Here is a 23358-nt window from a genome sequence, read left to right as displayed (position 1 = left end):
GTTTCTTTTTCCTACATGTATGTTCATGTTTTCAACAGGGCTGCCTGCATGGTTGTGGGCATTTCATTCCTGGTGAAGAATTTCAGGTTGTGTCATTCTGTGGCATCCACTGATGAACAAACTGACAACTCTGAGAATAATCCTGCTGAGGGAGTAGGAAAAGCATGGACCATGGTCTGGGTATTGAGTAAGATGTGTCATCTTCTGAGGCTGCCTACCCAACTGATCTCTTTCTAGCATAAAGTCTGTAGCTAATTACCATGGCACTGAAGTTGCTTGCACATTTTCTCATCCCCACCCAATTTTTTTTGTTTTGTTAATGTATTCCCAACATGTAACAGCTAAGTACTGGAGCTGGAACATCAGGCTTCTTGCAATATATTTTCAGTCTTGTTCAGCTTTTTAGGGGATTACAAATTGCTGTTCTGGGCAGAGTTGATAGGCTAGTGATAGTTTCATTTCTACAAGTTTATTAAAAACAAATGGTCTTCTGAGGAAAGGAGATAATTTGGGTGTAGAATTCTTCTCAGATTCCAGCATGGCAACTGAAAGAGCTCTGCTACCATGCCTCAGCTGATTATCACTTTCTGACAGATATGCTTGGAGTGTAAGATCAGCCCAGCATGTAAAGGCTGATTAGAAAATGCCATAGTGCAGAGATTACAGTAAATGGCCCAGTGCAACTGAGGCAAACATGAAATCCTTGTGTTTCTAGTGTAGCTGTACTCTCCGCTAAAAGGTGAAGTTGATCCTGTTACTGCTATTCCAGCAAGCACCCAAGTGACAAGAGTTATGAGTTGATACAACCAACAGGTAATGTTAGGGGTTGGTCACTTTCATGGAAGGATAATCATAGGCCACAGCTGGAATCCTGATATCAGGTTGTGGATGTCCCTAATGTCAGTAGGCAATTGACAGTAGTCGTTTCAGTAGATTTTATTGACTGTTATCCTTCTAAGCAATAATCTTGTGACTCTACAATGCCTTTAAAATTGCTTTGTTGTTTGCAGCAAGAGCTAGGATGCAAGAGAACTGTCACTTTAATGCTTGCATGGAGGGAGAGAACAATTCCCTTAGAGGAAATTGAATAAATGATTTGAAGGCTTGGCAGAAGATTGGCTGGTGGTTGCAGTTTTGTCTCTAAATTAATGTGTATTTGGTTAAGGCTTCCAGGTTTGAAGTGTTGAAGGAAATGTCTTGTAGAATGTGGTCTGAGATTTGCCATGCAGGATGAATGTTCCTTTTCATGCAAAGTTATTGGTCAAAAGCTATTTGTAATGTTAGCACGGTTTTTCCATGTCTCTTCTCCCCCTAGAGTTTGGCATCTAAGATGCCATATTACAATAGGATGGGAAGTAGCATTTCTCCAAGACAATTGCTATTATATTTTAACTTTATAACCTTTGGTTGGTGTCCACCAAATGGAATTTTGCATATCCTAAATTATTAAGGGCTATACAAAAAAGGTAGTGCAACGATGATTTGTGGCTCAGCTCTTACTTCCAGTAAATCAATAAAATAGAGAAGTGGCACATTTAGCTCCCGAATTACTTGGTGTTTCGTATCAACTTAAGCGGAAATGCTTAATTCTTGTATTTGAGCAGAAAAATGCATGTTTCTGTTGAGCTACTTGTGGAGCAGGATTTGTATGGAAGGAGGATTGGAAGTGGGTTCTGTGGGTTAGAGGAAAAGATCATTAAAGCTGTGATTTCTCATCTTTCCTCCACTTTGCTGAACTTGTATTTTTGCCCGAGACAGATTCTTTGGTATTCAAAGTGAGTGAATTCTGTACAAACGAGGTTCAAGATTGAGCTTCTTACGACTTTGGACAGGGAAAAGTTTCCATGCTTAATAGCTAATACTTTTCCTACAGTGATGATGCTTAAAAAAGCTGTGATAGCTGTAGTTGGGAAGAAAGCAGGCAGAATTCTTGGACCATGGGGCTTCTTCCCCTTTGTTTAGTGTTCTGGCTTCATATGTGTGAGGTTAAAAAGGTGCTTTCCATAGCATGTTTATAGTAGAAAGTTTGTGTAGCCTATCTGCTGTTACTCCAGATATGTAATTCCTGAGTAAAAATGAAACTTCTATTCTTCTGACTGGTTGGGTCATGGGTGTCAGCAAGGTCTCAGACTTTATTCATAAAATATATTAATCGCTAATTAATTAGCAGTCTTAATGACTATACTTAAAACCTCAGTGACATCTCCTTAAAACCGAGCTTCTGCAGGTGGCCTGAATGTCTCCTTTCAGTTGTACTACTCCCCTTGTAAACATTAAAGGTCGTGTGTGCTGTTCTCCCCCAGAGGCAGTGGAGCTCTGAGTTCTGGGAACTTCTCTTTTACGTAAAAAATATTCATAGTTCATGAAACTTGAAGGAATTGCTTAAAGCAAGATCTATATTTTTAATCACGCCTTGCCCCCATTATTAAGTACTTAGAGAGACAGCTGCTGTGGTTGCACCCTTTTAGATCCAGCAGAAGACCATCTGGTGATTGGCTTTTATTTCCTGTTTCCAAGAGAGCTGAACCTGAACCTCTCAGGAGGAAAAGCCATACATATAAATAATTAAGGACCAGAGGGAACACAAGTGCAGCATAACTGAGGTAACACTGCTAATGAGCTAGGGTGATTTTTGCAGGTGACTTAAAGCCAAATAACTTGCCTTGATATGTTGGTTAAGGAGGGGTGCAAACCATATGGAAGTATGTTGGAATAAAATACAGCAATGTGTATGGGCAGTAGATTTTTCACTTTGTTTCAAAATAGGTATTTGATACTATAGGAGGTGGTGCAACGTTGTATTTAAAAGGAGTAGTGAGATAGTAAGATGATTCTAAGGCTAATTAAACTCTCAGGCAGAGAAATTGGAGGATGCTTCAAGAGAAATTTGCTCGTACTCAAGTCATTTACCCTGTCTGCAGACCCTTCATGTGATTGATAGGTTCTGCAAAACACTTAATACTATGGGTAGTACAATATGCCTGTGAGTAGGCAGAAAGGAAGAAATTGTATATAAAAACTTGGTGTGGGGTGCCGTTGTGTGGTTCCAAGATTGATTTTTGTGACCTCTCAAACTTCAGGATCTGCAGCAAGTATTTGTCCTCACAAGAGTCTGAGATATATTTTGGAAGGAGGAGATCTTTGAAGTAAGGCTGGAGAGAGGAGGTAGCAGTCCCCCGAGGGCTACAGCTGCATTATTGGGAGTCTATAGTACCTGGAGAGCACGTGCTCAGTGGAAGATTGTGTTTAGGTTTGTTGAGTTGTCATAGGCATGGAGGTTCCAAGGCAATATCTAAAAGATGCTGGACTTTGATAAAGGGTAGGCTTGCTGGCATCAAGGTGAGATGCAGCAACCCTTGAGGCAGACTTTTGGGGAGGAAGGAGGAGACAGCATGGACTGCTGTTCTGCTTGGGGTGATTGTTACAAGCCAGATCAACTTGTGTGTTTGTGTAGACAGGGCAAGCTGGAAGTGAAAAGAATAAATGATAAATTATATTCTCAGAAATGAATTCCAAACTCTTTTCTGTGGAATTGCCTGATAGTCAAAGCCAACAACATTCAAATTATCTAATATTCTTATGAGCAATTGTTGTAGAAGCAGAAACTGGTAACTTTGTTCTGCTTTCCAGTACTGTTTTGTGGTCAGGTGTCTGTAGATATGGAAGTTCAGCTCTTGCACTGGTTAGCACAATGCGGTAGTAGCTTCCTAATACAGTTCTGTCTTGCAGGGGAGGAACTGTACTCTTACTTGCCTATTTAACTTTCTTAGTTGATGCTTGAAAACTCTTACTCTGAGCTACTTCTTTCTGTTCTTGGCTAGCCTGAATTTGGAACAATCCTGCATTTCCTTTTCAATGGGTTCAAGGCATTATTTAAATACTTACAAGTGAGAAAAAAACATCCTGAAGACTATTTGCAGCATTTGAGTAATAGCTAGGAAGGTCTGTAAGGGGGTTACTGTTGGAGAGATTTGGCAAAGTTTGGGAACTGAATGTATGACACAGCTCAGATGCTGAGGCAGCTTGTGTGTTAATTCAGTCTGGAATGACAGCTGCTCTTAAGCTGGCACTGATATTCCTCTGAACAGGGAGGTCTTGTGCGCTGCTGCTGTTTCTCTGCATACTGAAATGTAAATTGTGAATAATTAATCATGAACTGGAAATCCCAGGTCTGCTTATTAAAGAATTGGGGGGCGGGGGGGAAGGCTGAAACAAACCAGGAAAAATCCCTGCCCAGATCCAGAATACAATCTGGAAAGGAAGAGGACTAAGAGAGATTGTTTAAAATATTGTATAATCTCTCTCTTTAAGAAAACAAAAAACTAGAAACTAGTTTTTAATGAGACTGAAAGAGTCTGGAATTCTGAAATCTTTGAAATGTTCTTACTGTTCCCTTTTTTCACCTTATGGGCTTAATAAACACTAAGCTGGTCCCATCTTTTAGTGGGCTCTTCAAAATGCCATGAAGAGAGAGCTTAACTTACTTCAGTCTGCCTCACTGAAGCCTCTCCCATTCTTCCTCTATTAGGCAGGTTCGTCTTTTTATTAATGGAGGTGTTAATTAGGGAAGAGAAGTAAACCTAGAGTATGATTAAATTTCAGTTGTCTTAAGTCTGGGTGTAAAAATTGGCCTGTCCAAGAGCTTAAAGATTGTTGTTTAGATTTAAGTTACGGTGTCAGAGAATTGACAACCATTTATTTCTTCTGTGTGCATTGATTTTCCATCTCAAAGCTTAACTAGAAAAAGTATATCAAAGTAAAATTATAATTTAAAAATGTATCTTTAATTGAAGAAGTCTTTAAAATGACAACTATGAAAATGTGAGGAGAGGGAATAGGAGAAGTCATGTGCTGTGATTTGGCAATTGTAATTTAGTCCCACAGTAAACTAATGGATTCAAATAAAGCATATATAGGTCTTCATTCTCCAATCACTTCTGTGAAAGTTGTGATAAAAGCACTTGCTGCTACTGCAGTACAATTCCTGATTTCTTACTGTGCTTGGAATTGGTATTTGAGCTTGGTGTCTGGGTTTGGGAATTAGGTGTCAGTGTACTGGATGCCTGCAGTAGCAGAAACTGCTTCAGGAAGGTACCTTTAATCCTTGTTTGCCCTACTTGTGTGTGCCCCAAATGGAATCAATTTTGCAAGATTGCTTCATATGGCTTCTGTTGAGTTGTTCTTCATCTGTTACTTCTTAATATTCCCTATTTTGTATTAACAAATGTACCTGTGACTTCCTTGGAAAACTAAGCTTTATTGTCTCTTTGTAAACTGTCCAACCCATAAATGTCTGAATCTGTGTGTTTTGAAGATGTAGTTTCTAGACTTTTTTTCCTGTATATGCTTTCTTTTTCCTTGTGTCTGTTCTTCCTTACCATGTTAAAGTAAATTAATTTTTCTGACTCTTATTTTAAAATTTAGCTTAGCCACCGAACTCTGCTGCTCAGTTTGTTAAAGTTAGCTGTGCTGGTGCTTCACTCCAGATGCTGATGGTTGCTGGTTAAGCTGAGACGCTGTGGTATTGGGGAAAGAAATCCAGGAAACTTGGATACCTTATCTTTGTGGTGTGACTAAACGGGAAACAGTTCTGCAAGAATTATCCCCCCACCCTCAATCTTCTTTTTCTGGCCTCAGATGACAAGTGACATCTTCATGCATGGTTTAATTCTTTTCTGTGCACTGAAAGTAGTAGATTTAATTTTAATCATGCCTCTCTATTTTGTACACTATAATTACTCATGTCCTAAAACATTCAGGGCTGCAGTCTGAGATGCTGTACCCTCCAGCATTTTGGAGAGGAGACAGGAATGACTGAGTGACTTCAGAAGCAGCGCTGTGGCATCATACAGCAGTGCCTTGTTGCCTCCATTGCCAAAATTTCTGTGGGTGAATTCCTCTGAGGTTTCATTATCTAAAGTGCACCGATGGAATACACAATTTATAGTGTCCCTCTTTCACAGAAATCTACATACTGAAGCCCAAGACGGAAAGCTTACAAATTTGATGCATTTCCTTATATTAATAAGACAAATGCTGTCACTTGCAGTAAAATCTCTGAGCAGGGTAAACAGTGAGCAAGCCACTTGTGACTTGCTTCTAGGTTTTTACAAACCACTGTCTTCTGTAATGCATTAATCAGCAGTACAGAGTGAAAGATCATTGGCCTGTTTGTACAAGCTCAAGGAGAATTCTTAGAGCTCTGTGATCTTGAACTGTTGTCATTCAATAGCATGGCTTTACTACTATAATACTTGGTCTGCGGAATTTCCTCCTTCAAGGGTAGTATTGCTGAGGTTATAGTAATAAACACATTTCAGAAGGTGTTCTGCAAAAAACTCAAACCCAACATCCATAACCAAGACAACAAAATGCCATGACAACAAACATCTTCAATTCAAACTTAGCAAAAAGATCATAAAATTTTTTTCTCCTGTCTCATCCCAGAAAATCATTCCCCTGGCCTAAAACTGAAGGCAACTTGCAGCTTTTATGCCCATGCAATAGACAGTTTTATGTGCAAGCAAGCACTGTGTTTTTCCCAAGCTTGTGACTCTGAGCTAGAGATTTCTTAGTAAGAAGTAAGTAAGTCTGTGTAATAGAAGGAAAAAACCCCGTAAAGATTACGTGCTAGGATTTTAAAAAACACCCAAACCAACCAAACAAAACCTGAACTTTTGAATGCTTCTGCTGCAGCAGTGTGGGTTCTTTTACACACCAGGTTGGTCTCCGTATCTGATGTGACTCATTGATCTGTTTAGACAGACTTGTCCTCTGGGCTTCTCCTGTCCTGCAAAGGCAGAATCAGTAGTTTAATGTTGAGCCTTGACTTTCCACTCTTGGCAGCATTAATGCTCTCCATTGCATGGGATTATGTAGGGGAGGGAAAGGAAGTCTGCAAAGTGGTGACCCTGCTGTCCTAGTGGATTGAACTCCTCTTGTAGACTCGCATAGTTTAGGTGTGCATGGATCAGTCATAAAATACCCTGTCTGCTTTTGAGGTAGAATATCTGTAATCACTGAAAGACTTGAATAGTTGGAGGAAAATTTCTAGTCTGGGGGTGGGGAAGAAATCATTAACAATGATTCCTCTGAGGAAAAGTAAAAGACGAGTATTTTCATTTCAGATAATGCTTAGTCTAGTAGTTAAACTTTTAAATTTTTCCTGCTTAGGCCTTCAAACTTTAAGCCTCGGCCCTACAATTAGATCTGTGTTTGGTGCTCTTGTTGTTGCATAAAGTTGTCTCCTGAAGTCTTCCTAGGGCTGTATGTGGCATCACACGGGTTTTGGTCATGCAGTTGCAGTATGCAGTATGCAGTTTCCAGCTGTGTCTCAAAAATAGGTGAGAGCTTGTAGAAGGTAATTGCTGGCTGCCTAACTGGAGTCGGTAGATGACAGGTGATGTAGTAAATCACAGACCCTATCAGTAGATGTGGGATATAGAGGATAGTGGAAAGCTTACTGCCCTACTGTTTATGATTTAACTGCTTACCTTAATTTCATGCACTCTTCTGTGCAAGTTTACATCTTCTTAATGTCCAGGACACCAAGCTGTATGTTACTGTTCCCTAAGACAGTCTAATGCCTTATTTCTTCTATGTAAGGTGCAGTTGCTTCAGTATAAACTAATGTCATTCCTGGTGTTCTTTCTCACTGTTGAGGAGGTCTTAATGCATGCCTGAATGCACTCTTCTGCTTTCTGGGTCTGTAGAAACTCTAGGAGGTGTGCTGGAGCTTGCTGATTAAAACAACCTCTGGGTGATGACTAGAGTATCTGTTTCTGGAGATACCTCTTTTTGCTGATGTGACTGGGTTCAGTGTGCTTGACATATTACCTGTAAGTGAAGAATTCAATTGTACTTATTCCTCTAACCCAGAGGTAACAAACTGTGACAATTAACTTAAAAACCTGCAAACAGTAAAGTCATATGATGATGTGCGCCCTAACTTCATCTGGGATAAAGATGGAGAAACATTTCGTCATAGCTCAGGACAGAATTGTTGGATGAAAGAATTAGACCACTGTTGCTGTCAGCATGTACTAATATAATTTCAGTTTGGGTTTTTTTTGGTTTTGTTTCTTTTCTTTAAATGTGGAATGTAGTCACTGAACTTCCTATTGTCACAACCACGGCCTGCAGCCTGGTGGGCTGAGAACTGGTCCATGCTGCAGACTTTCTGTCATATTTTTAGCACCTAATGCCTTCCTTTTCTCTCTCCTACAGACTTGATCCAAGCAACTAACGAAACAAATGTGAATATCCCTCAGATGGCTGATACGCTTTTTGAGCGAGCAACGAACAGTAGCTGGGTGGTCGTATTCAAAGCCTTAGTCACCACACATCATCTAATGGTCCATGGCAATGAGGTATGTGTTAACAGCTCTCGCAAGGCCACATTGGCACTGAACACACTCCAAGCCAAAAGTGTTAGTAGTGCAGAGGCATCTTGTCTGAACCAGTAAGGACCTGAGAACAAAGGGCAAGAATGACTCTTGATGAAAACTTACCTTCAGCAACAGAGTTGGACTGGTTTTCTGTCTCTCCATTTATAAAACCATAACATAAGACCAAGATGCAGCCTGTGCCAGGATGCTGACAATTTATGCACTGAATGTGAAAACAGAGCTAAACAGGATTAAACACTACCTGTGATTTTTTGACTGAGGTCAGAGTTGGTGTTCTGGCACGTGTATACTGCCATCCAAATAGTTGTTTTTTCTGCATAAATGTTAAAATCTTTCTAGAGCTGTAAATTCAACTTTAGCCTTTTGGATCAAGTTCTCCTTATCCTTGCTTTTCATTGACCTGAATGGGCACATATGTTTGCATAAAAGGAGACAGCATGTTTAAAGAATTTCAGTATGACTGTGAAATAATTCCTCCCTGCTGTATATAAAGTGTTTTCATGCAATGAACTTCTCACAGTGTAAGTTTTTACTCCTATTTTTCCATTCCAAGTTTTGGTCAGCATTCTTATCTGATTTCTCTGTTTCAGGCTGTTAGTCCCTGTATTTGATGGGGGGCCTTGCTTGTTATTAAAACAGGCCTTCAGCTTGGCTGAAACAGAGGGCTGATGGATTGAGAAGTCTGGGACTAGCCTGGATATGTGCTTTGTAAGCAGATAAATTTTTGCTCCCTCAAATCCCTGAGCATTAAACATTTCTATTGCTCCTTTTGCAATGTATTTTGTATTTTGCACATAATCTATTTTTTATATATACAGTAGAACATTTACTAGAGATTCTAACTAAAAGTAGTTAATCTGAATGGACAAAAAAAAGTTTTGAGGAAGGTATTGCAGGCTAAGACAAAAATCAGTGATTTCATGTTGTATGCTGAAAGTAATCATGCTTCTAGAAGGTGCAAAACCTTCAGATGCAGCATGTGATAAGAAAAATGACTTTGTGTTGCAGAGATTTATTCAGTACCTGGCATCTAGAAACACATTGTTCAATCTCAGCAATTTTCTGGACAAAAGTGGATCTCATGGTAAGCCTACTTATGTCTGTAATCTCAACAAGATTTTAAATAAGATACTATTGTTAATTTGCTCCTTTGTTCTTAAGATGTAAATAATATTAAAATGTGCTACTGCAGACTTTTTATAAGTACTTAATAAATACAGGAGCACAAGTGAACTGCTGAACAAATTCAGAACAATATTTCTCATCTCCTGCAATATTTTTACTCAAAAGGTGAAACTGTACAAATCCTTCAAGTGCTGGTTGAAATCTGGGCTGGGTCAGCTATCTCCTTAGCTCTTATGGGTGTTAAAAGTTGAAATGGATAATTTTCCATTTACTTTTTTGGGTTTTACTCAGTCTTAAATAGTGATTCAGTTGCTTGGGGACACTGTGCTTTTTAGGCATTATCTGTAACTGCTTAGTGGTAGGGCTGTTGGCACCAGAAGAACTGTTGGTTTTGATTTGATTTGAGTCATGAATTTAGAAAGGTCTAGGCAGAAATTAAGGACTTGTTCCCTCTGAATCTTACAAAGCCTGCTTTTCTACTTTTCATGCTGGAATTATTAGTGAATTTTCCTGTGCCTCCAATTAACAGAGGAAAAGCTTGTTTCATGGTAGCTCTACCAGAAAAGAGGGAAAATATAATTCTTCAGCTGTCAGAGAATATTTGTAGATTGTATGCATACTACAGGAATGCTACAATAATGGGAAAATTCAAAGCAATGCCACATTACTTCATCTCTTGATGTAGACATGTGATGCCAAAAAAACTTTAGCATCTTTTAGACATGGTAACAGGGCAGGAACAAAGCTAAACAAATACTAAGAGTGTGTTCATCTAAGCAAAACATGATATATGTGAGTATATATATATATATATATATGCTCAAAGACACTGGTATTTGGCAGCAATTAATTCTGTTAAATTCATGCATTTGTGTTCTTCACTACTTTCTTTTAACTTGAATTGCCATTTCATAGATAATACATGGTATGTCATAGATAATGAGGCATCAGATTTGGTAGTGTTTTGCCTGAGTTGGCAGGGTTACTTAATGGTGAGAGATATTAAGGGAGAATATAGTCAATGACTGAATTGAGAGGTGTGGATTTTTAGAAAGGTAACAAAAAGGGACCCGAATCGAAGAGGAAGATGAGTTGCCTTCTGCACACATCTCTGTGGCTTAGAGGAAGAAACACTGCTGGACAGGCTGTAAAACTAACTGCTCAGATATCATAGGTTTAAAGGGCACTGAAGCTTGAGGTGCCTTGTACGGTATTATGTGCCTTGAGGATTTCTGATTTAACAGTTCAAGGAAGGCACTAGTCTCTGTGGATTCCATCATAATTTCTTTGTTCTGGTAAACCTAGTCAGGGGAATTTTGAAGGTCCATGTAAGAGTCAGAGTGACTAATATACATAAAATAAAAAGTGTTTAAGTTGAACTTGAGCTTTATCTTGGAAGTCCAAGAACTGTACCAGTTCAGTACAAACTTTTTGCTAAATTGGTATTTTTCCCTGTTAATAGAGGGGTAACTTTTTTGCCATGAAGTAATATTACCCCATAACTATGTAGAGACCTCTATCAGGTTTCCCCAGGAACCATGCCACTGGTGCATTGCATGAATCTGTTGGAAGTAGAGGACAGTGGTAGTTTGTTTTGGTGAACCACTACTGGTTTTTCTTCAGAAGCTGAAAGATGTCTTGTGCTGCCTGTTCTGTATGTGAAGCTGCATAGTGTAACAGAAATCACACAATCTTGGGGTCTGGCAGCTGTGTATTATCATTTACTAAAGAACTTCCAAACAAGCATGACAATCAAATGTAAAATTCGTAACTGTTTTTTGCAGGTTATGACATGTCCACCTTTATAAGGCGTTATAGTAGATACTTGAATGAAAAAGCATTTTCCTACAGACAAATGGCGTTTGACTTTGCAAGAGTGAAGAAAGGGTAAGCGAAGTTTAGATACGTAAATTAATAGGGTTGCCTGACCCATGAAAATCTTATTTGTGGCATTACACTTAATTTTAGTTTCTCAGTGACTTTGTTGTTATATGCTTTGTGTAGCTACAACAAAAAACCTGATTTTTGAAGTACTTGTAATTGGTTAAAAATTGCCCAAAGAGGATAGGAAATACTGGGTAGTAAGGCAAATATGGAAGTATTTGCCTTGCCGAACTGGGAGCTTTTAGTGCTAGCTTTAAATCTGACCCTAATTAAATTTTGCAGCAGTGAGGCTGTGTTTAGGATTTGGAGAAGGAAACACTCTAAAACTATGTTTAGGATGTTTCATTACTCTCCAGACACTTGCCCTAAGAAAGGTGGCTGATTGCAAACAAAGCCTGAAGTGAACACCTGAAGTTCTTAGCAGGCAACAGAGGAAACAGTTACAAACTGAACAAAATAACATTGCAAACTGCTTGCTTTATTTCCCACAAGAACTGTGTTAAAAAAAAAAAAAAAAAAAAAGGTTAACCCAGCCCAGAGTAGTATGTTGGTATTTATGAGAACATTTTTCTGGTCTCTGACTCTGCTAGCTGGGACTTTACGGGCTCTAGATTGTCTCTTGAAGCACAGATGACACAGCAAGTGGCTTAACACCCACTGAAGGTGCAGCTTAATTGACTGCATATTAAAGATGCTCCTGCTAATCATGAGTTGCATACAGGATCCTTCTGGCAGTTCTGGTGTGTTCTCCAGCTTGGGATTCTGACCTGTTGATGCAGGCATCAGTACCAGGCTGCTCTCTCCTGCTTCTCAAACAGCCAGAAAGTGTAAGGCCTACTGTGGCAGCTTTGCTGTGTAGGTGGATGCCATTCCCTTAGTGGGGATCATATGAGTTTGCTCTTGCACGCTTGATGTTAAATAAAGGTAAGTTTGGGCTGCTGGGGATCCTACTGTTCCTGTCTTTCTGTAAATTCCTGGAAAGGCTTTCTATGCCTGTTATTTCTGGTGCTCAGAACAAGGTGCTGCCTCAGAGTATAGCATAAAATAAGTAAGAATATGTATGCATTTCCAGTCTGCATATGTACACCTGTCTGCAGCCAGAACAGGGCAATACATAACCATGGTTTTGCAGGTTTGTCATAATCAGAGGTAAAAATGACCATGCTTGAAGACTGCTATGAGACTATGGATGACTCTTAAGAAATGCTACACATCCATGGACGGGTCAGCAATGAGTTGTCATTAGTTACTCATAATAAAATTTGTGCACAAAGTGTATCAGTCTAAGTACTTCTGTGGTAGTATTTCTAGTTAGTAATTTAAGCTCCCAGTGTCATCTTTCCATAAAGAGATCAATCTCTTGTGTTCATTACTCTAACACAAAACCTTTCCTCACCTGCTGTCAGAAAGGGTGGCTGGATGAAGTATGCTCTTATGATGACATGAGAAGAAGGAGAATCAGACTGTGCTTTTGAAATGGTTTAAAATGAGTTATAGGTGCTTCAAGCATAAATTTTAGACAACAGATCAGTTTTGGGGAAGGGAGAGAGGAAACAGCATGGTTTCTAATCTGTATTCCCTCTTGCAGAGCGGAAGGTGTAATGAGAACAATGGCTCCTGAAAAGCTGCTGAAGAGTATGCCAATATTACAGGAACAAATTGATGCACTACTTGAATTTGATGTATGTATTGAAGCTGACCTAGCATTAACACTGGGCAGTTACTTATAAATGATTCATTATAATGAGCACATTTCACCTTGTAGGTAATGCTTTACTCATCATCCCTTATGGAGGGCCAAAAAAATCCCCTTTTCAGTGTCCCACTGAGGTATTGTGGCCAAAGAATGGCCCTTGCCCATATGTATGAAATGTAAAGATTGCACTTTTGGTTTTGTAGAGAGGGAACTTGGAGTTTCATCTTCTGCATCAGTGAGGGGGAAGAAATGGACAAAACAAGGAGACTGAAAACTCTCTTTTCTGTCTTTGGCAACCAGCTTCTTTTGGGGGGAGGGAAAAGCCCATTACAATACCACATGAACACTGTTTGACTTCCTCAAAATCTTCATCTTGTTTTCAGCTGTGAACTAAATTGGCTAAAGTTTCATCTAGGCTGTTCATATAAATAAGTGTATGCAATATATTTATCATGTCATGAATGCTGATGGGATTGTTTATTTGACCTAAGGATAAAAACAGAAATCATTTGTTGTGGGAGGCACAGTGTGACATTTCAAAGAGGTTTTTGAAGGAATTGCTTCTTCTGTTGGTGGGCAGCAAGATACACTTTGAGGTGGAAGGCAGAGCCTACTCCAGCTCTCAGAGGAAAGGCTTAGAAGTACATGTCTCACAATGTGCTTTCCATTCCTTAAATGGCATAGGAATTGTGATAGTGCTCTCAGGAGATATTTTTAAGAAAAGAAAGACCTTTTAATAAATGAGCACATATTTCTTTCCTAAGTTGATGTGAGAAAGGATCTTGACATCATTAATCCAAATACATTATCTCATAGAATATTAAGTTTTTGTTAAGCTCTGCTGTAAACTGACATCTTTTGTCCATTTCATTAAAACCATTAATAGCATCTCTGCCTTCCTCTTCTTCGTGATAAGTGAAGGAGACAAGACTAAGATGTTGCTGTGGATACTCCTCTCCTGTAGAGGGTTGTTTTGGAGTGATGAGGAAAGCAGTCCTTGATCTGCTAATGAAAGCTTTTGTTTAGTGTCTTAGCATGAAAACTTCAGTGCTTGGTTCTGTCTGTGACAGCACCAAATACCTGGTGTAAGCTGAAATGTTTGATTGCATTTGATGCTTGTTTTGTAAATAACTGGTATTTTATTTGTAGGTTCATCCAAATGAACTGACAAATGGTGTCATAAATGCTGCATTCATGCTTCTGTTTAAAGATCTCATCAAACTTTTTGCTTGCTACAATGATGGGGTTATTAACTTACTAGGTAAGTAACCTGGCTTGTATCTCACATACCATAAGCGAGTGAAGAATCAGTTTCAGGTCTGCTTCAGTTTTTTTACTTAACTTCCATTAAAGCTACATTTATCTTGACTGTTCTAGTCTGATTTTAGAGAAAATTTTAAGCTGCACCCTCTTACATTATTGTTCATCTGAGGCTGGATCATCACATGCCCTTAAAAGTGTGTAGATGCATACTTTAAAGACACTGACTATCTCTGTGCTTAAAGAAGTGTACTGTGCTGTGTGAGCATGCATAATATGTCCCGCAAGGTTAGACGCTTTTGCATTTTTAAGATGCCCACATTCTTCTGTTATATATCACAGAATCAATTAGGTTTGAAAAGACCTTTGAGATCATTGAGTCCAACTTGTGACCAAACACCACCTTATTACCTAGACCATGGCACTGAGTGCCATATCCAGTTTTTCCTTAAACACCTCCAGGGACAGTGACTCCATCACCTCCTTGGGCGGCCCATTCCAATGTCTAATTGCCCTTCCTGTGAAGAAATTCTTCTTAATGCCCAACCTAAACTTTCCCTGACACAGTTTATGACTCTGTCCTCTTGTCCTGTTGCTGGTTGCCTGGGAGAAGACACCAACCCTCACCTGGCTATAACTTCCTTTCAGGTAGTTGTAGAGAGTGATAATGTTATGTGGTAGCCTTGTATGAAGTAATACACTCCTGAATAACATTCCTGATCTGCCTGAAAGCATGACTTCCAAAACTGGATCCCCTCCAGAACCCTACCTACCCTCAGCCTACAAAGTGTAAAGGAGGCTATGAGCATGTTCTGAAGCTCAGGCAGCCTGGTGTGATCACCAGCATAACACAATGGGTTGGGCATAAAAATTCAATTGAAATTTCACTGTCTACTGCTGCTTAAAGCTTAAGTTCAGGTTGAAATATGTGGCAGCTGTGTTTAATAATGGACACAGATGGACCTTAGAGAGCTACTTCAGTGAAAAAGTGCAGTTCTTTTGAGTGAAGACAATTTGGAGAGGACATATATTAATATATGTTTAAGTATCCTTAATTATTTTGAACTTTAAGTTGGGTAGCTACTTCATCTGCTTACTTTCTAGTCTTTAAAAAAGTGGTTGACATCACACACAATGCTGTGCCTAGTTGGGGTTCAATTTGATGGTCTATATAATTCTTTAGCAGCTCAGCAAGCCCAGCTTCTAAATTATAGTAGGCAAGAGGGATGCCACTAGATTAATGTCCAAGCAGTAAATGTTAATGTAGTGTCATATTCTTGAAAGGTGATTCTTCTGAAGACTAGAGTTGCAGATGTAAGACCATATGTGAGACATTCTAACTGAAATTTACTGCATTATTTCTTTAGAGAAATTTTTTGAAATGAAAAAGGGGCAATGTAAAGATGCTCTTGAAATCTACAAACGATTTCTAACTCGAATGACCAGGGTATCAGAGTTTCTTAAAGTTGCAGAGGTAAGTGGCTTTCAGTCTTCTGGAGTCTGGCACTTAAGTACTTGGTGATTTTTTTTTTTTTTAGCACCAATGTAAAGTATTAATTGCACTTGTTAAGCATCTGTCTCAGTGCGTATAAATGGATCTGGATCTTGGATCTGCTTGTTCAGGTCTAGTAGTTAAGCCCTGCTTAAGACTTCTACATGGCTCTGTGGTGCAGCCAAACTCAACTTTCCTGGTTAGATTAATAGATGACATGACTTCAAATGTACCAGTATTTCTGAGAAATGCTGTAATAAATGCATACTTCTAGGACAGGTTTGAATATTAGAGGAAGATACAGCAATTGGGAATAAAAACATGCAGATTTTTAAAATCTGTTTTTTTAGTTTTTGCAGCCAACATTAGGTTAACTGTAATGTGAGATTTTCCTGGTTTTGTTCCTTGTTATCATCTTCTTATGTGGATAATAGGAATATTACATGGTTAACTCCTTTGCTGGGTTCTCATTTGTGGTAGTTGGCTCTTTGGCACAGGGTGCACATTTTCCACGTTTCATACTTCATTATACGGACAGCAGTAATGAACTTAATAAAAAGTTTGTTTCTTTGCTAATTCACTTGTCTATGGAGAAGCCTAATAGACTCCCTAATGACTTGTAATGTCAGATATGAATATTGAACTTGAGGGAGTAAAGTACTTTAGGGACATAGGTCAGCTTTTCTGGACAGGGGTTATAGTGACTCTGCTTCAGGATTACAAGGTGCACAGGAGCTTGCTGCTCTGCTGCAAAAGCTGAACTAGCAGTCACTCTGAAGAACCATAGTGAAGCAACAGGGCAATTAATAGAAGATTGCAGACTTAGACTTAACTTCCTGTCCTCTGAGACAATGGTATATGACCAGTGTATTTCAGTATAGAGTATGAATTTCACATGTGGGAAATCCTGCTCCATCTTGTTATCCTTTTATTTTAAATGGATTTTTAATTTGTGGGGAAAAAAACCAAAAACCTGCTGCAGGTTATGGAAGGTAGCTGCTGGAAAGATAGACATCTGCTTTCTAACTTTGTAGTATTTTTCTAAAGACAGAGTGCATTATAGCTTGAAGAAAATTAATGCCTGCTGTAGTGGAATAATGCACTTAGGTTTTACCTTTAATCTTTTATCTCCACAGCAAGTTGGGATTGACAAAGGTGATATACCTGATCTTACACAGGTAAGCTTCTCTTGCAGTCTTTTTGGATTTGTGTAATAAATAAAAGTTCTGTAATTAGGAAAGCACACCAGGAGTGCAAATGTTGGTGAAGGCATGCCACCTAACATGCTGTAGCTGCTGGTCCATTTTAAGTATCACTTGCAAATTGGCCTGGGTCCCTGGCTTTGTGTTTGATGTGAAGAGGATATTTACTTAGAGGAAGAGGTCCATGCTGAAGAGTTCACCTGTGGCAGTTTTGATGCCAGTAAAACTGGAACAGAAGAGCAACCCAAACTACTGAGCAGCTGCAAACCCCAACTGTTCATATAGCTTTTGTTCATGCAGTTTTCGATAGCCTCTTGAAAGCCAGGTTTAAATCAGCATCAGAATAGTGTTTCTCTTAGTTGAATGCCACTTAAAAATTCTGAAAGTGAGAAATTATGAGAAGGTGGAGAGTTATAATCTTTGTGGATTTCATATACAATGGGCCTATAAAGTCTGGCCACTCCTTCAGCAGAGAAAAGCAGCATGTGCAATACCAGACCTAATCCTGAAACAGCTGCCATAGTATGTTCCCCTAATTCTGTACCTCAGGGGCTCTTTTTTAACACAGTCCGGTCAGTGATGAACTGAGTCCTTAAACCAGAAGACATCACCTTAAACCCAGTTAATGAAATATGCTTTATAAATTTCTGTGGCATTTGTATCTGCTTCTGCTTGTGTTGTGCCAGCCTGTTCTGCATCATCAGTCAGTGCCACACTTGCTCAGCAGCACCTTAGTTACGGCTGCCGGATGGTCCCTTCCACCCCGTGAGCCAACACTTTAAAATACAATGGTTCTTTTGGAAGGAAGGGATCTACTGTGATAATCTCATCCAACTTCCTGACCACTTCAGTCTCTGCTCAGGTAGTCTGTCACAGCTGTGTTCTCCCAAAGGCTGCTTGGCACTCACTTGCTAAGGCTAGCCTGAAACATGCTGTATAGCTTATGTATAAGACCTCAGCAGCATACTTCAGAGAGAAATAAATAAAAGGTGAATAATAAAACTGAATTTCAGTTAATAATTAGTACATAATTCTGCATAGTATCAATGGTATACCTAAATTTCTATAGCAAGCCCTGGCAATAGTCGGTATTCTGCAGAAGTTGGCTGTGTTGAAACTCTGTGTGCACATACTCTGTAAATCCAGACAAGTGGTCCCAGTAGTGTAATCCAAGTTGGTAATTGTCTTCTTTGGACTTCATAGTTTGGCTACAAAGTTTTGGAGACTGAGAAGGCATATTTGCAGAAAAAAATCTTGGTTCATTTTTATTTACTAGCATTTCTTAAAGTATGACAGTTTTGCCCCTAGTAGCTAGTAGGGAACCCATATCTAAGGTTCCAGCACAAGGCTGACTGATAGATTATCTAATGTTCAAACAGCATCTAGAAGGCATTAAGCAATGTTCAGTGTTGCAAATTGGGTACTAGATAGTATTTCCTTTCCAAATTGGTGCATCTGGGTAGAAATTTTCTGAAGCTTCTTCTCTGAGTTCTGTTTGATAGATAAGTTTTGTATTACCTTGCTGGTTTTTAAGAAACCTTTGACTAGTATATTGGAAAGCTATCTAAAGTGTCTAGAAGTAACTGGTAACAGTAAATCATGCAATCCTTTTTTTTAATTTTTTTTTTTTAAACATGGCTTTTACTTACATGTTAAAGTCACACAACTTGTATCTTACAATATAGCCTTTTTGAATATGTAAAAGCCTGAATCCGTCTGGATTTTTTTAGTTTGTTTTACCGTTCTTCTTTCATTTTCTGCTGGAGAATTCTTATAACTAGGTCACTCATGTTTAACCAATTCTTATTATGCCCAAATGAATTGAAAGTTAATAAATATGCCTGTAAAAGCAGCAAGGTCAAGATGTCTCTTCACTGCTTGTGTACGTAGGACGTATTTAAACTCAATATGTCATTTAAGATTATTTTGAGCGTTTTAAATTTCTGGATGTGTTAAGTTACTGGTTTTAATGCTAAAATCAATATGCAGACACTGCATGCACACTGAGCTGTGCACTGGTACTAGCAGGTGCTATGCATCCTGAAATACCTGATGCAGCCAGTCTGCTTGTTTTTCAGTATAGGAGCAGCGAGTAGTCTGTTTTCAAGCATCACAAACTGACTTGTTTGATAATTATGTCTGCCCTGAAATTAAAGATGTTATTTATGAAGAACATCATAGATATTGCTGTCAGGAATTGTGGTTGATCTGAAAGAGACTGATAAAGAGAATTCCCTGTTTAGAGACTGATGAACTGATGAACTTGTAACGCTGATGAAATATTCAATTATTATATGCTACTGTATCTCTCAAGGGTTTCTTCTCTGCTTGTAGATCTTCTAGGAGTCTACTTATCCAGACTCTATTTTTATACTGGAATAGCTAAGCCCAGTGTGCATTTACAATTACTTTTTCTGTCTGCCATTGTAACAGCAAGTGCCTGTGGGTATTGGCTGCTGACCACAAAAAAGTTGCTTAAAATAAAACCTAAAATCGGGGAGGCCTGAAAAAGCTTAGTTTTTTATAGATGTCTAAAATAGTAATCTTTCTGCATTTTGATCTAGCTGCACAGTAACCTGTGTCAGGGTACCATTTTGCTAAGAACAGCTATAAGGTTTTGTGATGTTGGGGGTCTTGAGCTAAAGGTAGCTCCTTCTGGGGGCATTGGAAAGAACTTTGTTTCATTTAGACTGCAAATGCTTTCTAACCCTCTGGTCATGAAAGAGGTGTTGGGGTTCTGACCACAAGCAAAACTGAAAGTGTGACCTTGAACCTGTGAATCTTGACATTAACCCTGTGGATGCCTGTGCTGTTGTCAGTGTTTAACACTGATTTTAAAGCATGATGAGCAGCACATCCTGGATTTAGGCTTCAGGTGCTGCATAGTAGAGGTAGACGTTTTCCCTCTGCAAATTTGGATGCAGTAACATCTTTTTAAAACTGGCTTTGCCTGAATACTTCTAGCATGGAAATGCACTATTTCCACACTGATGTAAGTAAAGTAACTGAATGAGTACACACAGTGGGCTTCAGGGAAGTTGGTGCTGGATTTCAAAGTATGGTTAGATCACTGCAATACATTGAGGTGTGTATCTTTCTTTTCACTTTCAAGGCTCCCAGCAGTCTCATGGAGACCCTTGAGCAACATCTAAACTCACTGGAAGGAAAAAAACCTGGCAACAAGTAGGTATATATGTTGTACCATGTATCTAGGCATAGGAGTGACAGGGTGAGATTAATTCATGTTTAGGTTTGCCTCCACCAACCTCCTTCTGTCACTTAGCTGGAAAATAAGTAAGACAAGGCTTTTCCTTCCCTTTAAAAAGTCATCTTAATGGCAACCTTTTCTTTAATTACTGGTAGTGGGGGAAACACACAGAACAACTAGACACTTTCCAAAATTAAGTAAAATTACTTCAGGAAAACTTGAAGGAACTGGGGGTTTGCATGCTGCTAAGGCTTTTATCATCAAAATCTATTTCTTTTCTAATGGTTTTGCATCTTCTTGCTAGATACTTGCCATGGCTAAATCTAGGAAGGATTAAGCTAAACCTCTGTTTTCTCTTTTACTGTTGCTTTCCTTGCAATTTAGTGAAGGGTAAGTACATACCTTTACATATCACTTGCTTACTGGCATGGTTATGTGTATTTTTCAAAGATTTTCTTGAGCACTTAGATATTTTCTTTGAACTGAGCTCAACTGTTCTTTGCTTTTGTATATAGTCATTAAGTTATTTTTTTGTCATTTCTGTGATTAGAAGATCTGCAAATCTTGTAATCTGTTCTACAGCTCCTAGGACTTACCCAATTCAAGTAACTTATGGGATGGATGCTAGTTCAATACTGGTGCAGCTTTATCTTCAATTCCTCCTTTCATCTCTTAGATCAAAGTAGCTCTAAAAATATGTAGCAGTATTTTCATACCTCATAATGAAAGCAAACAGATGCACTGACGTGCATTTTAAGTTATGATTAAGGCTCTGTCAGTTACTGTTAGTGTGATTTTAGTGCATGTGGGAGAACTTTCAGCTTGAACTTTCCAACTCACTGTTTTCATACTTTTAAATGCAGTTATTTTCAAGTAACTCTGACTTTCTTTAAAAGAAAGCAGACTTTGAAAATTTGCTGATACATCCTCAGAAGACTTATGTTAGATAACTGCTTCAGTATTGGTGGTGTTCTGATGCTGTTGCATGGTTTTCTAATATGGTGACACCTTGCCCATGTAACTCTTTCCTACCGGGTCCTGTAGGCACCGAAGCAAGATACTTGCATGCATCTCTGCCTTTCCTCCATTTAGTGAGCTTATTTAAAAGGCAGAATAATCCTCTGATGCTAGTTAGCTTAATAGATTAATTTAAGATTTGAAGTAAAATTTGCATTCCTTGTCTAAAGTGGCACATGGAAGTTTGAGAAACGTAAAGGGCATGCAATTGAAGAGGTCTTTAGAAAGCTTTCATGATTAGGTTTTGGTCTTTTTGCAGGAGTTTTGATTACCTAAACTATACTTATCTGAAAATCCCCTTTTTTTTCCTAGATCTGGGGCTCCTTCTCCTCTGAGCAAGGTAAATACTGCCAGCTGCTATACTAGATAATTCTTTTTCAGGTGATATGGTTTAGAACATTGTAAGGGCATAATGAGTTAAACTTCCATCTCTTAATCTACTTTTTAGACTTTGCCACCTAATTGACAAAATTGCATCTTTTAATGGCTTTATAAATAATGGCCCTGTAAGAGCATGTCACTGATCTGAAGGGCTGCGGTGCTTGTACCATCAGGATGCTAAGGAACTTTACCTGGGTGTGATGATTGCTCCTTGTGAAAGCATAAAAGATACACATATTTTTATCTCAGTTTCCTTTTTTTTTTTTTTTTTTCTTTCACTCCACCTTAATTCTCATGTCACTGAGAAACTTGCTCCAGGGTATTTCTCCTCCAAATATTTTACTCCTTCACTCCCTCTGCTCTGCAGCTTTTTAGGAGGAAGTTCTGACTCTTTTAAAACCATGTTCATGTGAAAAGCCAGGAAGAAAGGAGGAAAATTTTCATCCAATATATTTAGTTTCAGAAATGACCTTTATTAGTGAGACTGCTGACCTTAATTTAAAGCAAGGGTTGCCAGTGAAGATGCCTTGGTTTGAGTGTCAGATAAACTAATGAGCTTTATGGTGTTAGTAATAGTATCTCCTGGTATCCCTGGAGCATTGCCAGGTGCTATAGATGTGTCTCATAATGGGCGTTGTGCAGGAAAAACTCAATGAAATCTTCTGAATCTAAGGCAGGGGGGTCAGTGTCTGATTCTAGAGAAAGTTCTTAAATTTCTTTCTGAAAAGCCCTTTACAAAAAACCACAACAAAACCAAGCAAAAAATACCCCCTCCAACTCCCCTGTTTAATACGAGAGCAGTTGGTGAGAACTACATGGTGGCTCAGAAAGTGTTCTTAAAACTTTAACCACATCTTCCTTGATGCACGTGAGGGATTGGGACCCTTATAATCTCAAACTTCACTAAAGCTTTGAGGAGAGTCTAGAAAGCTTACACCCGTCTGCTAGAGTTATGATGATGAGATGGCAGTAGAAGAACTCAGAAGAAAATCTCTTCACCTTTGCCATTCTTTTTCCTTCTTAGAAGTGGTCAGAATGGCAAACAGTACTAAAATTAGAACTTGTTTTCAGTTTTTAGGAAAAGGCTCTCTCTAGCATGAGAGATGCTGTACCAAAGCTTATAGTATCTTTTAGAATTAAATTGACACTCTACCAGGTAACTTGAGTCTTCAAGTTCACAGAGGAATTGCGATATACTCTCCTGGGTGGCTGTCCTTGCCATACTTGAAGTATCTTTATCCAGAATTGGAGGAGCTGATAAGCAAAGTCATAGGCTGAGCTGTCTTTTGTATCTTCTCAAGGACTTAACCTTGAGTGCTGTTGATGGCTCTTTAAGCGCTCTTCTGAAGATTTACAAACACACTTTTAACTAGTTTCTAACCATTTCTCTTCTCTCACCGTTTCTGTGGTTAGACTACTAAGGTGCTGTTGAGGGCAAACAACTATTTAATTCCATAGACAACATGAAGAGTCTGACAGTTATAGAAACAACCCCTTTAGAATAAATCTTGTAGAAATTTTTTTCCATCTTTGGAGTCACCCTGGGGTTTCTCAGCTCTATGACCATCTGAAAACTTAGCCCAGTCTTCCTTAAATTCTTTCAGAGGAGAAAACAGCTCACAATAAAAAGGCCTGATGTCAAAATTGGGTTTTTAAAGTATGTGCATCTGTGCATGAGTTGGTTG

General features: G+C 38.8%; 1 protein-coding gene across 24 annotated transcripts in view; it reads left to right on the top strand.

Moving 5' to 3' along the window:
• Positions 1 to 23358, top strand: part of SNAP91 (synaptosome associated protein 91) — a 64347-nt gene that overhangs the window by 11053 nt on the left and 29936 nt on the right. For 16 of the 24 annotated variants that reach the window (XM_042016837.1, XM_042016851.1, XM_042016836.1 and 13 more), the window contains 10 exons: positions 8227 to 8369; positions 9417 to 9492; positions 11318 to 11420; positions 13006 to 13099; positions 14263 to 14374; positions 15741 to 15847; positions 17002 to 17043; positions 20180 to 20250; positions 20660 to 20665; positions 21605 to 21632. In XM_042016837.1, coding sequence (XP_041872771.1) covers positions 8227 to 8369; positions 9417 to 9492; positions 11318 to 11420; positions 13006 to 13099; positions 14263 to 14374; positions 15741 to 15847; positions 17002 to 17043; positions 20180 to 20250; positions 20660 to 20665; positions 21605 to 21632 — 782 coding nt within the window. The remainder of the gene's footprint in view (positions 1 to 8226; positions 8370 to 9416; positions 9493 to 11317; positions 11421 to 13005; positions 13100 to 14262; positions 14375 to 15740; positions 15848 to 17001; positions 17044 to 20179; positions 20251 to 20659; positions 20666 to 21604; positions 21633 to 23358) is intronic. The other 8 variants (XM_042016840.1, XM_042016853.1, XM_042016852.1 and 5 more) reach the window with 1 other exon arrangement.

The sequence above is a fragment of the Corvus kubaryi genome, unplaced genomic scaffold (assembly GCF_017639235.1).
Source record: "Corvus kubaryi isolate FWS band 111438036 unplaced genomic scaffold, C.kubaryi_AGA036_p1.0 split3-73, whole genome shotgun sequence".
Lineage (NCBI taxonomy): Eukaryota > Metazoa > Chordata > Aves > Passeriformes > Corvidae > Corvus > Corvus kubaryi.
This window is presented reverse-complemented; position numbering and strand designations above follow the sequence as displayed.